This window comes from Condylostylus longicornis, unplaced genomic scaffold (assembly GCF_029603195.1).
Source record: "Condylostylus longicornis isolate FDR11 unplaced genomic scaffold, ASM2960319v2 ptg000144l, whole genome shotgun sequence".
In the NCBI taxonomy this organism is placed as follows: Eukaryota; Metazoa; Arthropoda; class Insecta; order Diptera; family Dolichopodidae; genus Condylostylus; species Condylostylus longicornis.
In genome coordinates, this window is record NW_026578112.1 from 55,418 (window position 1) to 73,926 (window position 18,509).

At 24.2% G+C, this 18,509-nt stretch overlaps 5 protein-coding genes across 7 annotated transcripts in view; 3 read left to right on the forward strand and 2 right to left on the reverse strand.

The window, feature by feature from the left end:
- Window positions 1–4,546: 4,546 nt before the first annotated feature.
- Window positions 4,547–5,354, reverse strand: LOC129615689 (39S ribosomal protein L51, mitochondrial). The gene is made up of 2 exons (XM_055531041.1): window positions 5,063–5,354; window positions 4,547–5,005 (listed from the first exon to the last, which is right to left on the reverse strand). Exons 1-2 carry the CDS (start codon window positions 5,169–5,171, stop codon window positions 4,617–4,619), a joined length of 498 nt encoding a protein of 165 aa, XP_055387016.1. The 5' UTR covers window positions 5,172–5,354; the 3' UTR covers window positions 4,547–4,616.
- Window positions 5,355–5,764: 410 nt separating this feature from the next.
- Window positions 5,765–6,943, forward strand: LOC129615688 (tRNA-uridine aminocarboxypropyltransferase 2). Its single transcript, XM_055531039.1, has 3 exons — window positions 5,765–6,032; window positions 6,093–6,568; window positions 6,629–6,943. The coding sequence occupies exons 1-3, from the start codon at window positions 5,950–5,952 to the stop codon at window positions 6,889–6,891; spliced, it is 822 nt and encodes a 273-aa protein (XP_055387014.1). The 5' UTR covers window positions 5,765–5,949; the 3' UTR covers window positions 6,892–6,943.
- Window positions 6,944–7,143: 200 nt separating this feature from the next.
- LOC129615678 (ras-related GTP-binding protein A) lies at window positions 7,144–9,243 on the reverse strand. Its single transcript, XM_055531010.1, has 6 exons — window positions 9,108–9,243; window positions 9,016–9,053; window positions 8,816–8,877; window positions 8,541–8,758; window positions 8,293–8,459; window positions 7,144–8,236 (listed from the first exon to the last, which is right to left on the reverse strand). The coding sequence occupies exons 1-6, from the start codon at window positions 9,117–9,119 to the stop codon at window positions 7,807–7,809; spliced, it is 927 nt and encodes a 308-aa protein (XP_055386985.1). The 5' UTR covers window positions 9,120–9,243; the 3' UTR covers window positions 7,144–7,806.
- A 2,369-nt stretch (window positions 9,244–11,612) lies between these two features.
- LOC129615687 (GILT-like protein 1) lies at window positions 11,613–14,889 on the forward strand. Of its 2 annotated transcripts, none has more exons than XM_055531038.1 (4): window positions 11,613–11,666; window positions 13,992–14,309; window positions 14,440–14,586; window positions 14,759–14,889. In XM_055531038.1, exons 1-4 carry the CDS (start codon window positions 11,625–11,627, stop codon window positions 14,867–14,869), a joined length of 618 nt encoding a protein of 205 aa, XP_055387013.1. In that variant the 5' UTR covers window positions 11,613–11,624; the 3' UTR covers window positions 14,870–14,889. The 2 variants fall into 2 exon arrangements, with proteins under 2 accessions (XP_055387013.1, XP_055387012.1); XM_055531037.1 differs by lacking the exon at window positions 11,613–11,666 and adding an exon at window positions 11,673–11,871 and having other exon boundaries at window positions 13,986–14,309.
- A 1,349-nt stretch (window positions 14,890–16,238) lies between these two features.
- The window catches only part of LOC129615677 (serine/threonine-protein kinase Pak), a 53,736-nt gene continuing 51,465 nt past the window's right edge, over window positions 16,239–18,509 (forward strand). For both annotated transcript variants that reach the window (XM_055531007.1, XM_055531009.1), the window contains exon 1: window positions 16,239–17,099. The gene's annotated coding sequence lies outside the window, so the exon portion shown is untranslated. The remainder of the gene's footprint in view (window positions 17,100–18,509) is intronic.

An 18,509-nucleotide genomic window follows, 5' to 3' on the forward strand; every position in this document is an offset into this window, starting at 1 on the left:
CCATGGAATGGTATGTTGAAAAGTCAATATTTTTTATATTATTTATATAATATTTTTAATAATTTTATATTATTATAATTATTGAAAATTATGTGTAAAATACTTAGGAAAAAAAATATTTAATTGTTTAATAATCTCTAGGGCATAATCGAGGTAAAATTAATTAAAATATAATGTTAATTATTGATATTGCGCATATAATAACTGAATTTTCCGTTAGGAAAGAAAAAAAAAATAATATTATGTCGAAAACACAAGTTTAAAAATAAAAGTTTAAAATTTTGGAAGAACAAGTACAAGAGAATAAACTAAATTCTATGAAACTACTTATGTACCTTATTTGGTTAATAAATAATGCATCTTCTTGTACACATGTTTATTGTATCTTTGAATGCTAAATAAAATTTAAAATCTAAAATTTAAACTAATAATCAGAAATTTAATATTTGAATTTCTAATATTCAATTTTCAATCAATTCAATAATTCACAAGAGCTGTAAAAGTAAAAGTAAAAATAGAAAAAATGCAAGGAGCTAAACCAGAAAATTTCGTTAAACTTGTTAAAAATGTAAAATATTAAAAAAAATTTTAATTTGAATCAATTCATAAAATAATATGAGGAATAAATATAGTAAATTTCTGATCATTCAGTTCTTACTTAGATCTAGAATATAAAGCGCGATCAATAAATAAATCTGCCATATCTGCAAAATTAGTATGTTCGATTATTCTTTACTTCAAAAAAGAGCATATTCGAAAATTGTAGCATTACTTAAGGTTTTCTGAATCAAATTTTAATTTTCTTTTTATAAATTCTGTAAAATTATTTTAAAACTAGAAAAAAGTAATTTAAAAAAAACGTAGAATGTTAAGAACTTCAAAAATCTGCAACAAGTAAACCGAGTATTAAATTGTTGCAGATTCGTAATTATACACAAAATTTATCTTTATTATTCAAGTTAGAATTTGAGTTCAAGTGCAAATCTTTTTAATTAATAATTTTCAAAGTTCCAATAAAAGAAATACAATTGAATGTTTTGGAACATTTAAACAAATTTAAGGGGCTCTTATCTTTAAAATCATAAATTAAAATTTATATAAAATTTACAATAATTTAATTCAGCTTTAAAAATAAAGTCGAAAAATTCTAATTCTAAAAATTTTGTATTTCTAATGTAATTAATTTAAATTTAAATATAAATTTAATTTTTTTATCTTATATATAAACAGAGTGTATACCCAAATATATAAATATCGAATTTATATTAAATTTCATATATATAGTTATAGACAATATGCTCATTTAAATAATAAATAATAATTAAGTATTTAAAAGAATTTATTTATAATCTCTCTGTATTTTAATTAGTTAATAACAAATTATAATATATAAGTATGTATATGTGCATATAACATTAACCTTAAACTGAATTCATTAAAAAATTATTAAAATAACAAAGCAATTCTATTAAATATGTATATATACACGTATATTTATACATATACTTTTATATAATTTTATTATTTACATATATTAAAATTATTTTATTTGACAAAAGAAAATACTTATTAAAGTATACAACTTTCTAACCATATGGTTTTTTTCTATTCACTTTTTGCATTAAAATAAAAATAAATTCTTAATTTCAAATGCATATATACATACATACATACTTAAATGCATATCCACAAACGTCCAAACATATATTCTTTAAAGCTTTTATTTTAAACTCACAATTACAAAAAAAATTGTAATAAATATATAAAAGAAACAAAAAAAAAATATTTTGTTCCCTTTGTATATAAAATATATTTTATTCCTTTTTTTTTTGTTTCTAGATCCATTTTCATTAACCAACTATAACAATTACTGGAATCCTTCAAATATACTAGAATCAGAAAAATTATATAAAACTCCACCACCAAATTGGATGGGTAATGATGATTATGAAAATAATAAAACATCAAATACTCCATCAGATTCACTAGAATCATTACAACCTCCACCATTATCAGATACATCATCATCATTATCAGCAGCTGATATGGATGATAGTTCATCTGATGATAGTAAAAATTTCAATAAAAATAATAGAAATTTTAAAAATTACAATAGAATTGCATTTATCAAGAAGAAAACTGATACATGGAAGAATTGGGTTAGAAAAATTAATATGTTATATTTTTTATTGTTATACATTTTGTTTTTTTGTATATTACATGTATAATATATGGGTAAAAAGGGATATGATATTTATAAAAATCAATTTTACAAAAATATTTTTTAGACTGATTATCGTAAATTTAGAAATTTTTAAATAACTTTAAAAACTACATACGGTAAAAAAAAAATTATTTGAACAATACAAATTTTTTTAAAAAATTTTTAATATTTGAAGCATCATTGGAATTTTTTTACTATACATACATGCATACATATATGTATTCAAATTATATAATGGTATACTCAACAATATTGTAAAAGAAATTAAAAAAAATAATAATAATGACCATAATCAACTAAAGTATTATGCTTTAAATTAGAATAATTCACTATTAAAGTAGTCATTATTTCTTTAAAAATTAAAGTAATTCAAAAATCAGAATCAGAAATATAGAGCATCCTTTTGAGTTACATAATTTCAAATTTATTATATGAAAAACTCATTATTAAGATATTTTCTTTCGTTAATGAACTATAAACTCAGGAAAGTACATATTGTATGTAATTCTCTATATAAATACATTATTGCTTATATCAAATCTTCCAGCATTATTCAAGTTACCATAAACACTTAAAATATTTACAAAAACCACATTTGACCACAAAAATTAACTTTGAATTAATTAAAATCAACGAAATAATCTCAAATATTATAAAATTTAATGAATAATATTATTTACATTTAATAAAAAATTTAAATAATTTTTGAAACGCTAGTCTAATCTGCTTCTTAATTGTAGTAAATATCGCAAAAATATAATTGAAATTTTATAGCTTCCTCAATAATTAATTTTTTTTTTCTTAAAGGACAAATACAACAACAACAATTATATACCAATGAAAACTTATAATCGGCAACAAAATTATTATTCAAATTTTAAAATTCGACAACCAATAAATCAATACAATAATAATTATGATTATAATAAATTTAAATATAAATTCCCATCGAATTGGAATTCATTAATTTCATCTAAATTCAAAAATTTTCGTATGAAGAGAAATGAAAATTTTAATAATGAAAAAGAGAGGCAATCAAAAAAAAATAATATGGAAAATATGCAATCATCAAAAAATAATAAAAATAAAAATTATCATACAAAAGAATGGTATTATCATCGTGGTCATAGAGAACGTCGTGCTATTTATGATGAAATTGAAAACTATGCATCAAAGTAAGTAACTCGTTTTTTTTTTGTTCTAATTTAAATTGAAATGCAATTTTATAAAAAAAAAAAATTAATTTTTTTTCAGTTTTGGTTTTGATAATATGAAATATTGCATTTTTAGAACAATATGCGAAGTTAGAAATTTTTTATTACCAAGAGGAATGTCCTTACTTCACGATATATTACGAATTGTATTCACGTAAGTATATTCGTTATATTATTGTGTTTTAAGTATGTAGGTGGAGTATAACAATTTCAATACAATATAAAAATTGTAAGGAATTGAAATATGGAGAAAATGAGAAAAATATTTGTTTAAAATTTGATGCCGACAATTATCGAAATATACGGTTTGAAAGAATTTACAAAATTGCTGCTTGTTAGAGCTTTATGGTGTTGAATCCCTCTAGCATTAGAGTTAAAGGTTGAACTCGCCTTTAATTTAAAAAAAAAATTTATTTCCGATTAGTTTTTTTCTGGGGTTGTAGCGTTTACAATTTTAAAATATCAGTATGAAACAATGCATTCTCCCTATAAATTTTTTGAAACTAATTAAAAATTAGATTAACTAAGAATTAGACTAACTAAGAATTTAGTTTAATAATATTTGAAGAAATAATACTAGTTTTATTTTCTTTTTCAGCTTACCACACAAAGAACATTGGTCTGATGATTATATTGATGAAGCTCGCTCAAATAAAACTGATTGTAAATCTACTTTTGAAACAAAATGTCCAATTAGTATTTTAGAAGTTTTATTATATTCTGATAGAAATAATTTAAAATATAATTTTGGTGTTGCATAAAACAAAAAGTTGGTTTTTTTACCTCTTTGCGAAAATATTTGTTTATATTTAGATGTATGTATGTATAATAGAGGTTTTTCATATGAAAGTGTTCGAGATTTGGATTGCATTTCCAAATCAATTGTATCGTAACCCAAATCCAAAGCGAGAAGACACATATTAACATAATATGATTGTATTTTATATTCAACATCAGAAACTCCAGAATTGATTCAAATAGCAATCTCTTCAACATTCACTCCAAAATCTAATTTAAATACAAAAATATTATGTAGAAAAACAAGCTTCATCACAATGTATTAATTTTACAAATGCAATTTTTTCTTAAATCTACAAATTTTTTGAATAACAAATAAAAAAAAATTTTGAACTATCTTATAATAAATTTTATTCTGGTAACAAAAGTTTTTAATCAAGTTATTGTCGTGAAAAACCTGTTTTTGTTTTTCTATTTAAAAATTTATACAAATATGTTATACGTTTTTTCAAATCATTCCATTTGGTTGGTCTAGCATATTTATACAAAGTATGTTGCATCATACGTCGTTTTCTCAATAAAACTTGATATTCATTTCCAGATACACCTCTTAGCCAAGATGGTACAGAATATAAAACTTTGGTTGGATGAAGCTTATCATTTCCTAAAATGTCTATGTAATCATTTTGCCCAAAATGTGCTCGCTTTTCTGTATACGGATTTTTTGGCTTGTATTCTGGCATTGGTAATTTTCGTCCATTATCTTTATGTGGTAGAAGACCTTCTTGAAGAATTTTGTCTTCATAACCATACCTTCTTATCAATGGACCTACAAAAACATTATATTTTTATTTAAAGTGCATAAAAAAGCCGTTAAAATACACACCTCTTGCAATTTTCTCTGCATGATATCTATATCGAACTGCTGTTACCAGAGGATTAAATGACGGTTTCAAAGAATTTAATAAAAATTTTGAACCTTTTAATAGTGACATTTTCTTATCCTATATGTTGATCCTTTTAATTGTGACACAAGTTATATAGAGAAATATTTTCCTGTAGCTCACAAAGTTTTCTACACAAGTTATATAGAGAAATATTTCCCTGTAGCTTTAGCAAAGTTTTCTATTTTCTTTTCTAAATCTTACATCTATCCTAAACCAACCCACAAACTAACGAGTAACAACTGTCAACAATCCTGTCAATTTGCTTTCTTTTTCTTTACAGCATAACTCACCATAGCATGCCAAGATGTGTAAGAGTTACCATTAATAAGTGCATAAAGTAAACCAGCTACTTTATTTCAAAAAAGTGAAAAATATACATTGATACTGATTTAGTATACTATTTTTTTATAAATTTTAATTACAGAAAATATGAGCACAGTTTTTCTTTAAAACCACAGCATTTTAAAGAACGGAATTGGAATTGACAAAAACAAAGTACAAAAAAACACTACAACCATTGTGACAGTGTATTGATGGTAAGCCTAACAGTAAATGACAACTGAAACACAACACATTTCCCCAATTTGTTCTTTTATTTATTTCTAATAAAAAGCTGTCATTACCTTAAATCAGCTGCTTTGTAAAAACATTAGTTGACTAGGCTCAAATCAAATGAAGTTATCTTTTAGGTTACATACTTGAATTCTGATGTTATTCTAAAAGAAAACATGTTTTTCCATTTAAGCTACATCAAAATTACTTTTTCATAACAAAAGTATTATTTTTTTTCACATTTGGAATAAAAAAGGCTAGCTTGCCTATTGCAATGGAAAATTTTGAAGTGTGGGAAGATCTAACAGGAATTGAAGCAGATCCACCGGAAAAGCGAGAAAAATGTGAGCATTGCAAGTATGATTCGTATATTAAAAAGCTTTTTTTTTTCAATATTCATTGCTGAATTTATTGTAGACGCCCAAAAATTGTTTGTTGGTGTTGTTCTTTACCATCACCGCCTTTGTCTCCAAAATCTCAAATAATAATTTTACAACATCCAGCAGAAGAAAAACGTTGCTTGAGAACATCTACAATGCTACAATTGGGTCTCATCGAAGGGAAATGCTTAATTTTCAAAGGGAAAAAGTTTCCCCAACCACCTTTATCACAGCATTTTGACGGCGACATTGAAAAATATCTTATTTCGCCTAAATCTTTGTTACTCTACCCTAGTAAATATTCAGTACCCTTAGAAGAAATAAATCCTGATGATGGACCATTTAATTTAATATTAATTGACGGAACATGGCCACAAGCGAAAGCAATTTATTCAAGTAGTCCACATTTGCACAAGATGAAGCAAGTAAAACTAATTTCTTGCGATATAAGTAGATACATAATAAGAACTCAACCTACCGAAGGTTGCCTCAGTACTCTTGAAACTGCTGCTGGTAGTTGAATTTGTTAAATTAACTTTTATTAAAATAATTTATGATTATGCGATATTTCAGAATCACTCTCAATCTTAGAAAGGGATAATATATATAAGGATAAATTGGTCGAACCTTTAAACAAATTATGCCAATATCAAATACAAAATGGAGCTGTGGAACATCAATCTAAAGAATTTCTTTTGAAAAATAATAAATATCCGAAACTAATTGGTAAACGATTAAATAAATTACTAAAAACGGCAGAGATTATTAGAAATGGAGACATGAATTCGAATGAGAATCCAAATTTTTATACAAATAAAAGTGATAACAAAATTTAAAAACGTGTGTTGATAATTCAATTAGCTATAAATGGTAAACGATCACTCACTCCAATTAAATTGCCAATATTCCAAAATTAACAAGAGAAAGTAAGATTTATTTCAGTTTTTTCATTTTAAATGAAATAAGAAAAACAAATAAAAAATTTTGTCATTTACTTTCAATTGATAAGTTTAAAATAAAGAATGTCAATTTTTTCTTAGATAATGGAAATTTCCCTGAAATTAAAAGATTTACATAAATAATATAGCTTAATCATACTTATATCTTTAACTCATATTTTTACATCAGAGCAATTTACAAAATTGTTACAGATATGAAAGCGTTACAAAGTTTATGAAGAAAGAAAATTGTATATTTTGTTATTTTGACATAAATAAAAATTTTACAAGAATCCAATAGTTTATAAACGAAGGTTGAATCACAAAATTTTACTTAAATAGAAAAATATCTAAAATAAAGCTAAGTCAAAGTAGTTCACATACAAAACACGACTTCGTATGCATTACTACATTTTTTGTAATACATGTGCTTTCTTAATAAGGCGATATTTATATATTATGCGGTAAGCATATCTATAGACGGTAGGCATATCTATGCGGTAGACTGGAATAGCCAGTTTCGCTGCACAAACTACCAAACTTTGTAGCTAAAATTTTAGATAAATATGTAAAGAAAAATTTTTAGATACAACCAAAGAATAACAATATGTAATTCAAAGATTTGGTCGTTTTCTTAAGTATATAACAAAAAACTATAAATCAACATATATCATATAACATGGCTAGAATAAAAAAATATATATATTATATGTATGTATATATATCTTAAGTGATAACTTTAAAAACAAATAGAATATTAATAGGAAGTATATAAAAAGAAAATCATCGTCCAAGGGACGATTTCCTTAAATATCAGTGATACTGATTGTGAACATTATTACTATTTGGATTTTCTAATTCTTCAAAATGTTTTCTTGCATTTCTAATGTTTACCAGTGTTGCTTCAGATGGCATATTTGCATCTGACATAACAACCATCACATAAGTGTTACTAGTAAATGTATCAATGAATGCCGCGAAAGCACTATTACGAACCTCCATTGATTGAAATTTTGCTCCTAATTTTGAACATGATAATTTAAACTGTTTTATAATGTTTGACACTTTTTCAAAACGATGGCTGTCACGATATTGTTTCGTTTGACAATGTGATATAACTAAAAACGTAGCTTTTTCAAATAATAAAACCTCATCAGCATCAATTATATTCGAAAAATAAGACAAAGAATGTTCTAGTACGCTAACATTTGGTATCAGCATAGTAACAATACATGACCAAGCCCTTCAAAAAAACTTTCTTTATCTTTTAACACACATTTTTAAAAATTATATCATTACCTGTATAATGTTTCATCCCATATACTTGTTCTAAAACAAGTACATTCCAAAGGTTTCGATAATCTAATTAAATCTTCTTCGCGCTCTTTAAAAATTACATCCCGTTGTTCTTCAGCAACCAAATCCATTTTATGAATTAAGCAAAATATTTTCGCTTTAGGAGAATTCTTAAATTGAAATCATATCGTTAGTAAAGCTTTTAACAAAATATTGTTTTAGAAATCTACGTAATTTAAAATAAACATTACATTTAAAATAGCTTCCAAACAAGACTGATAATAATGAACATCTTTATCCAATTCTCGACTTTCTACATCAAAAACATATATTAGTACCTCAACATTTCGAAAAATATTATCTCTCTGGGACGCAAAATATTGTTGCATGAAAGATTCCTGACCACCACAATCCCATAAATTTAAAACCAAATTTCCTAAAAATCTGACATGAGAATGTTCAACATCAACTGCAAGAAAATAAAATTTAGTATTTGGAAAAGTTCATAGCACAACTTGTGTTTTACTCGTAGCTCCTAATCGGGTAGTATCCCTAGCTATATAATTTGCAAAAATAATTGATCTCATACTGAAAATATAAAAATATTTTGTTATTTTGTTTTGAGCAATGTTAAACTATATTATAAATATGTATTAAACAATTATTTATCCTAAAATAAAATTAAAACGTTTTTACAAAATTTAATAAGGCGTAAAATTATCTCACCTAGTCTTTCCAGAACCACTTTTGCCCATTAGTAGTACCTAAAAATATTTATTATAAGAAAATTATTCAGCCATTTTAAAATACTAACTTACTTTTTTCTTCATTTTTCCAACTGATTTAGCAAATTCTTCTTATTTAACTTGTATTCAAAAAAACAGACAGACTTTATCTTCAAGATTATTTCTATAAAAATTATCAAAAGTTACATCTCAAATAATAAAAATAAATGATTTAATTCGCTGCGAATACAATGAATTCGCCCTTAAAAGTCAAATGCCAATAAGAAACGTCAACAATTATTGTAAAAAAAAAAGAAAAAAGGCTGAAATCACAATGTGAAGCAACAACGACGTTAACCTAGTGAAGGCGATAGAATTAACTAAATTATCAGAGAAGAAAAATTTTTCCATTTTGACAGAAAAGAAATAAAATGTTCTCTCTGTTTATACTTAAATATAAAATTATATTTAAAAAATAGCACAATGGAATAAAATCATAGCAAATACCTACTCCCATTTTAATGAATAGTTATTATTAAAACAAATACAGGTAACAAAAAATATAAGTTCGAGAGTAAGTAATCCGCTAATTATAATTTTGACCTCCCTCATTTTATTGATACTCTTATATTTTTGCTTCAATAAATCAGATATATGTATATCCACTATAAATTAAATTACATAGAACAAAAGGTTGTTTGTGGACCCTGAAACATAAAGTGTTCATTTATATTAAAATTGCAATTTTATAATGGAGTCAAGAGTAAAACCTAAAATAAATTTAATACTCATAAATTTGATATTTATACTAATTTCACAAACATACAAAAAAATATTAAATTTTACCGTTACAAATTTTCGTAACTCTTAGCACAGTTAGAATTGGTAGTAATAGTTTTAATATCCTTTAATAAATATTATTCTATAGCTAGTAATAGCTTTATTAGCTATAAAATACTTTGCAATAAGTTAGACGAAGTATAATATTAAGTAAATTGTAAAGTTAAGTATACTATCTGTTTGTCTGATTATAAATTACATATCTATAATACAATTAAAATACACAAAACTCACAGATTAATTTGTAAAGAAACTAATGAACTCTTCTATACGTCATTAGAACATTTACTTCATATACAAAACAATTATGTTTTAAATTTACTATGTATGTACATATGTATAAGTTTACACACTAGGTGTGTTCATAAATATATAATATAAGTATGTGTGTCTGTTTGCACCGGCTAAAAAAAAATAAAAACAAAAGAAGTTTGAAGAAAGCGATTGTTCCTAAAAGCGAAAAGAAATTTAAAAGAAAAAACCGAAATTTTTATTTACAAATCATTAGTTTTTTAGCAGACTTCGAAAAATTAAAAAAAACCTTTTAGTTTAATTTTATTCACACGTCTGTTCATATATAAGTTTCTTTATAAATTTTATGCTCTTTGAAATTGTAACATTAATAGGCTTTGATTAAATTAAATAAAATTATTATTTAATTTCCGCGAAAGTAGCTCAAGCCGTAGTCTATTTCCGCTAGACTGTAAAAGTTTTGCAAATTCTGGAACCTTTTTTTCATATACATACATTTTTTTACGGACTATAAAATATCATAAAGAATTGTATAAATTCCGTTATCTTGCCGAAAATCAAAAAATATAATTTCCTCCATTATTCTAGAGACGATATTGTTAGAGAGCTTAAACTCTCAATTTATAGCGATCAAAAAAATTCATATCAAAGTGAAATGTGTTGTTTTTAAAACCATTGATTTTGCGACAGAATGTTTATTAACTTTAGAAAGTAAATTATAAACATATTTACATATTATACCTCACCACAATATTGGCATAATAAATGTTTGTATCCACAAGAGTATATCGTACAAATTTATAACTTTTGCAATTATAAATACTCGCGCTGAACAAATAGTTGCATATGTTGTATGTGTATGTACTTTACATATATCGTTTATTTATTTGTTTTTATTTCTAAAAAATAAATTATGTTGTGAAATTCATAAGCTTCATTAAAAAAAAAAATATCGGAAAGCAAAATGCAAATCTCTTACAAATCACAAATCATAAATTTTTATCGTAAATATGTATACATAACTATAGCAACATAAAATACTTGCTATATGCAAATGCAATTTATATGTTAGTAAGTATATGGTATGTTAGTAAGTGCGTAGCTATGTTACATTATACAAAATAATTTTAATGTGTTTTTGCCAGCATATTATAACCTCTCTGATATCTGCACTAATTTCAATATTTTTTTTTATCGTATTAACGATCATGTGAAGAGAGGAAATCATTAAGAATTTCCCTCATTGTAATTGTTTTAATCAATTGTACGTTTAATAGCTAAAGAATGGTTTTTAATAATAAACGGTCAAAAAAAGCTTCTAAAAAAAACAAAAGTCTTTTATCTTCAAATTGCAGTTATCGTTCTTTTTTTAATAGTCGCGTTTATATTCTTTTTTTTTGCCTTCAAATTATAAAAGAAATCTCTCTTATCTCAAGAGTACAAAAAGCTAACCGGTTTATTAAATGTCGGTATATAGACTGCAAACAAAGTTATTAAAACGAAATAAAAACATATTTAATGTTTAATTTTTTTCTTTTAATCTTCAGTTCAGTTTTGAACGTAAGTAGAGAAACTTGGTTTTAAAAATTTATTAAACTGAGAAATATTTTACATACATATGTGATCTTAGTCAATTAGTATTATCGAATATAAATTTGTTACAAATCCAGTTGAATTAAATTTTTTCATAATAATGATTTTATTTTTTCTTGTACTTTTAACATTTTCGGCTATCAATGGACAAACACCATATGGCGAAAAACCGGTAAGTGTAAATTAAAAAAAAAAAAAGAAACAACGATTTAAAATGTTACAAAATTATATAACATTATTAAGGAAAAATAAAAAATAAAAAAGAGTTCAAAAAGGAATTTTGCTAGTTTGTAAATTATAGTGAACGTTGACAAAAGTAGTTATAATTATAGTGGCTTATAATTTACCTCACATGCATAGTATCGTATAATGTATATGTACACAATGCAGTGTTTACTGTCTAAGTATCAGACATAGGTATATAATAAATATTTAATAGACAAAAGACACAATGTCATTTAAAATTACAGGTATATGTAAAAATATTTTGCAAAAAATGCCAAGGTTTATTTTAAAAAATAAAACAACACTTTTTTTTCGCTTACATTTTCGTAACTGAAACAATGATATACGAGTATTATTAGTTTTTTATTATATATTCACATCAACTCTAATTTAAATGGTACTTTATATTAGTTTAAAAATTTAATATGGTGATACTGTGATTATAATTTTGTATAATGACTATTATAGAATTAAAATATTATTGCTAAAATAGAGTCATAAACACAATGCTGCAAAACAATAACTACGAAGACATTACTGCAAAAACCAAATGCGATGAATATGCAATAAAAGTGGATTTTCAATAATTTAATTCTTATAACTTTGGTCTTAATATAAATCTCGTTCGATATATCCAACTGCAAAATCTGCAAAAATGGCATATTCGAAATTGACAGTTGTAGTTAAAGTTCAATTTTTAAGTTTTTTCTTATTACTGCAAAAATATTGTAAATTATAAGAGAATATTTTAAAATTATTCTATAAAATCAAACCAGTTCGTATTATGATTTAAATGCGCTACTGTTTATTTTATATCGCTTTATATTGCGATATACTGCATTTACGAAAAGGCTTAATGTTTCTTCTCATCAATTGTCCTACATAATTATATAAAATATTTACAATATCAATTACAATTATATATAAAATTGTACTAAATGAAAACTTTATATCAAAATCAATATTTTACAATATATTTTGATTTAAATTTAATATAATAATTTGAGCAATTTATAAGAGATAAATTAATAAACACAATTAATGAATGTGCTATCACAAATTTTAATCGAAATTTCTTAATAACGTTAAATTAAAACGTATATTTTGATAATTATACACGTACATGCTGCTTTATCTATGATATTATATTATACATTTTATCACGTATATACATACATATATATGTAAAAGACTTATACGAGTAGATTACTGATAATCAACTTCTAAATCTTAATAAAAAAAATTTTGCAAAAATATTTTAAAAAATAATTTATTGAATTATAAAAAGTAACTAATATTCTTATTAAGTGTATAACAAATTTTGCATAATTGTAGAAATAAATTGTATATTAGCTGAATTGTATATCAATACAGTATAATAACTGAAATTTTCAAGTCACGGTAATTCAAAATTCGAATATGTATTTAAAGTGCAATGGCCCTATACACAAATACAAATTATTATGTAGCTCTATATACATAATATGTACTCGTATATTCAAAAATATCAAAAACACTCTTTGAATTATTAGACACAGTTGCAAAAACTCAAAGCTTTCTTTTACTACAATCTTACTATAAAGAAAAAAACTATTAAACGTTTTGAAAATATAAAATAATATATGTATGTATATATTGTTAATAATCATGTTCATTTAGTTGTAGTAAAATAGTTATTATATTAAAACTTTAATTATTTTATTTATAAATAACTCCTTTAATACCTACTTCCATATGCATTTCCACATATAATTATGTACTTCCATATTATTTACGTTTTTCCATATACATACTCGTACTAGTATGCTTACATATGTATGTATGTAAGAAATTAATTTTAATTGTTTTGACAATCTTTTGAATTAAGCCCATATGTTTATAATTATTGTTATCTTAATTAGTGCTAGACCGCTTGGACTTAGATAATAAAACAAAAAAAAAAATTTTTCTTTTAAAGAAAAGAGAAAATTTTACAATTAACCGTTATTCTAAGATATAAATTTGTATTAAAACTGTTACCAAAAATAAATTAAAAGTTTAAAAAAAATGTTTTAATTACAGTTGAAGATCACAGTTCTTTATGAAACACTATGCGGTGATAGTAGAGCATTTTTTAGAAATCAATTACCTGATGCATATCCAGCTCTTAAAAATTATATAGACATACAATTTGTTCCATTTGGAAAAGCAAACAGTTTTCATAATGGTGTTGATTATCAATTTGCTTGTCATTTTGGACCTGTAGAATGTTATGGAAATAAATTACAATCATGTATGATTAATACATTTGATCGAAATGCAGATATTCATTATGAGTTTACAAAATGTTATATGACTTCAAAATCACCTCGCAGTGAGGGAGAAGCCCATGATTTGGCATACGAGGTATGTAAAATGATTTTAAATTTTAATATACGAGATTAATAGATGAATTGCAATTGTTATATTTAATAGATTGAATAGAAGAATTTTTTTGCATAATTTATTTCATTTTTTTTTTATTTTTATATTTTAGTGTGCCAGGGCAATTGGTCTACCAAAAGAACGAATGGATAGTTGCATGAATTCTAGAGAAGGTATATTGTTGCAATTAAGAGACGAACAAGCTACAAAATCTTTGCAGAATCCTCTTCAATTTGTTCCAACAATCGTGTATGATGGTGTAAGTAAAAAACAGATATGGTTAATTTTTTTTTCAAGTTTTATGTTTTATTGTGATTATTTAGCAAGGATACAAACCTAGATAGTACGGTTTGTAATAGAAATACAAAATTTTTATAATTTTGCCTATATATTTTAGTAATTCAAGATTATAATTTATATTTTGATTTCAGGTATATGACAAAGCCTTACAGGATCAATCGCTCACGAATTTCAGGGGTGTTATTTGTCAATTATTACTTGCGAAAGGTGTCAATGATAATTTTATACAACGTATTTGCTAAAATAAACTCACTTGTTTTTGGTTGTAATATTTGGAAAATAAATACATAGTAAATTCAATAAATGCATCTATTCTTAAAAAAATTACATAACTTTTCGAAAATATGTGTGGATTTGCAAAAAAGACGCGAAAGATTTTGCAAAAATTTGCGAAGTTTATTGACGTTTATTTCCTGTTGTTTTTTTTCTTTTGTTGCCGTTTTTGTAGCATTGCACGTCTTAATACATAGACTGGATTATTAAAATCTTCTTAAAATACCAAAACTATATAATTCAAAATCCTTGATAACAAAGAAAAACCTATTTCAAAATTTTTATTCTCTGACACGACACTGATTTGAAATACGTCAATTTCAAATAAGTGTCAAAATCTGTTAAGCTCGCAACACTGTACTGAACTGAATGAAAATTAAGAATAAAAAGCTAATGTGATTTTTATTCTTAATTCTTAAAAAATTTTTTTTAAACAAAAAAAATGGTAAAATTTTTTAAGAACCTCGTAATGGCTAACTTTTATCTTTTAGAATACAGAAAATTAATTTGATACTTTATTACAGAGTTGCAGCAGCGACGAGAATGATTGTCGACGACGTCTGAATGTCAAAATGCCTTTGTCAAATTACTTTTTTTATTTATACTTTAATGAACTTAAGAAATTTTTGACTTTAAATAAATTAAAAAAAAAAATTGAATTTTGAAAAACCAAAAGTTCAAATAAAAAGTTTAAGATAATATTGGAATTTTGTCATAATATCTTTAACAAATAAATACCTGTACATTTTGCGTAAGAAAATAATTTTTCAACGTGGCTACTGCCATCTGTTGGTGAATTCAATAATATTGATTGTTTATTTTAGACTAAATACGTACTACTTTTAGAAAAGCATTCATTAAATGTCTCACATTGTTAGCATAGATTTTATATATAACGAAAAATTCCTTTTCAGCTGGATACTATGGTTCCTTTAAGAAAACAAATAAGAATTAAAATATTTTTTTGAATTTATCAAGTTTTAATATGTACTAACCTGATGAAAGTTACATTAATGTCATTGATAGTATGTGTGGCCAAAATATATTTTTTTTATTAGTAATATGTACCTTTTTGCATGGATTTTCAATTTCCTTTTCGAGTTTTCAATGACGAAGAAGGTATTTGATTCTTAAATAAAATTATAAAGATATTTATCAAAAAAATTGCTAATTCACAATTGTATTCACAGTTATGTTCTTCAATTCATTTGACTCTTTTCAAAGAGCGTCGCATGACAGACATTTTTGAATTCTGAAATATGAATTGTCAATAAAAGCGTCTTGAGCAACCATATTTGATTGACGCGCATGTCTGTCAGTCACAGTCGTCGACTTGTAAAAAGCAGGAAAGTCGGATCGGGTTTATTTTATTTTTTTTTCCTTTTATTTTAATTTAAAAAAAAAAGAAGAATTTGTAAAATTAATTGTTCAATTATAAAAAGTAAAAAATGTGCATTCAATAGAGAATAATATTTTAGCGAGCATAAAATTTTTAATTTTAATTTTAGTTTTATTTTGCTTGAAGTGAGTTGAAATAAAAAGTACCGAGTCTGTTTCATAAATTTTTTTTTTGATATGCAATTTATAAGTATTTAAATATCATTTGGAAAAATGAAGTAAAATGAGAATGGAAAAGAAAAAGATTTGTTGAAGGGAAACCATTTGCGAGAATAAAAGGAAAAAATAATTAATTTTTACTGTCATTTTATTAAGAAAAATTTAATTTTGTGTGTTTTTTTTTATCTATTATGTATTCTATAATCAATTGAAATTGTTTAAATTAAAAAAAAAATTAGTTTTTTTTCGCGAAACGACCCTGTGTTATATTTGGTTATGCTGCCCACGAATAAGATTTTTTTTCTAATTCCAAAAGAAGAAAAGAAATAAAAATATTAAATTCAAGAAGTGGCTCTGACTATTATAATTATAATTCTATATTAAATTTTCTTGGTTAAAAATAATATTTAAAACACTAAACTAAAATTCGTAAAATTAGAATAAAAAGTAAAAAAAAAAATATAAAAAAACAAGAATTTATGAATGTTTTTAATAAGCCGGAATAATTTTCATTTCACTTGGATATTACCAAATAAAATTCATGAAAATAAATACGTAACGTACACAATTGGAGTAAAAAAAAGAAAAAGTTTTCGCAACAACTAAACAGCAACAGCAGCAGAAGAATTGACTTCAGTGAAGGTACTTTATTAGAAAAAAGGACAAAAAAAAAATGAAAATAAGAAAATTGATTTTTCACCGAACCGCATTAATCTTCCTTCCCATTTTATTTTTATGTGACAGATGATAGGATGAATTTGGTTGTAACGAATGCATGCTATTATGATTAATAAATAGTGCAATAGCTGTATCACATTTTTTTTAATGCATAACAAGAAACCATAATACTTGATGGTTTTGTTTTTGGTTAATTTTATTTTTTTCTTAAATTACTTACACTCGTTTTAGGAATATCAAACACCGCAGACCAACAAAATGATTTTTAGAGAACAATTTTTCTAAGAAAAATGAAAGAATTATTAAGTGTATATAGATTCTACTCAGTTTACCATGTTTTTGCAAGAAAGTTAAGAAATCATTTAAATATCGAGTTGTACTTACTATAACTATACATTGATGTGTTTTATCAACTTTTGTTTGATTCATATATTAAGAAGAATACCTACCTACTCCACAATAATCTTTCTAGTGACATTTCAGCAGAATATTGAAAAAGTTTCTTTATTTTTACATCATATCATGCAGATTAAAATTTTATCTGGATCAAAATTATACTTATTTACCTAAATATAAAATTTATATAAGATAATATCGACTGTAATTTTTGAAGTAATTTTTAACAATGCCTTTATTTGAGCAGTAATGTGAATTACAAATATGTATACAGAAATTTAATTCGAGAATTATTATATAAGCTGTAGTTACTGGGATTAAGTTTCACTTTCCAAGAATTAGATACATAAAGTATTAAAATTTTATTTAAATTTAATTAACTCAAAATTATATATGTAGAAAGATTTAAAATATTCGTTTCTTAATAATTTGAATTTCGTGTTCACTTGATTGGAAATGTGAAAAAATAGTTATTAAAAAAGAAACTATAACTTGGTGCCTTCCTATCTAGTTATACATCAAATTGTGATGTGTTAAAGAGAAAAAAAAGCAAACAAAAAAATAAACTAAAACGAGGAATTTAAGTGTGTAGTTATATTTTTCATAAAATGGTTTTTGTGATGACTAAGCGAATGATTTTGATTCTTATTAAAGTAGAAGTTCTTATTAGAAGAAAAACAAAATTGTTAAAATAGGATAATATTCCATAATACTCAAGTAGAATTTTCAAAATACAAGCTTATTTTAGATAGAAAATTTTTAACATGATTTTAGAATTACGGTTAGTAGTAGGTACCTTGTATATAGATAGGTAGTTTTAATAAAAAGCTATAAGTAGTTAATTACGAATTTTTACCTTTGTTAATAGAACAACCTTTTTCTTAAAACATCATAAAATTATCAAATTTTTATTTATTTACGTATTCAAGAATAGAAATAGTCCAATAGCTAATGGTTAATTTGATACGATCGATATTA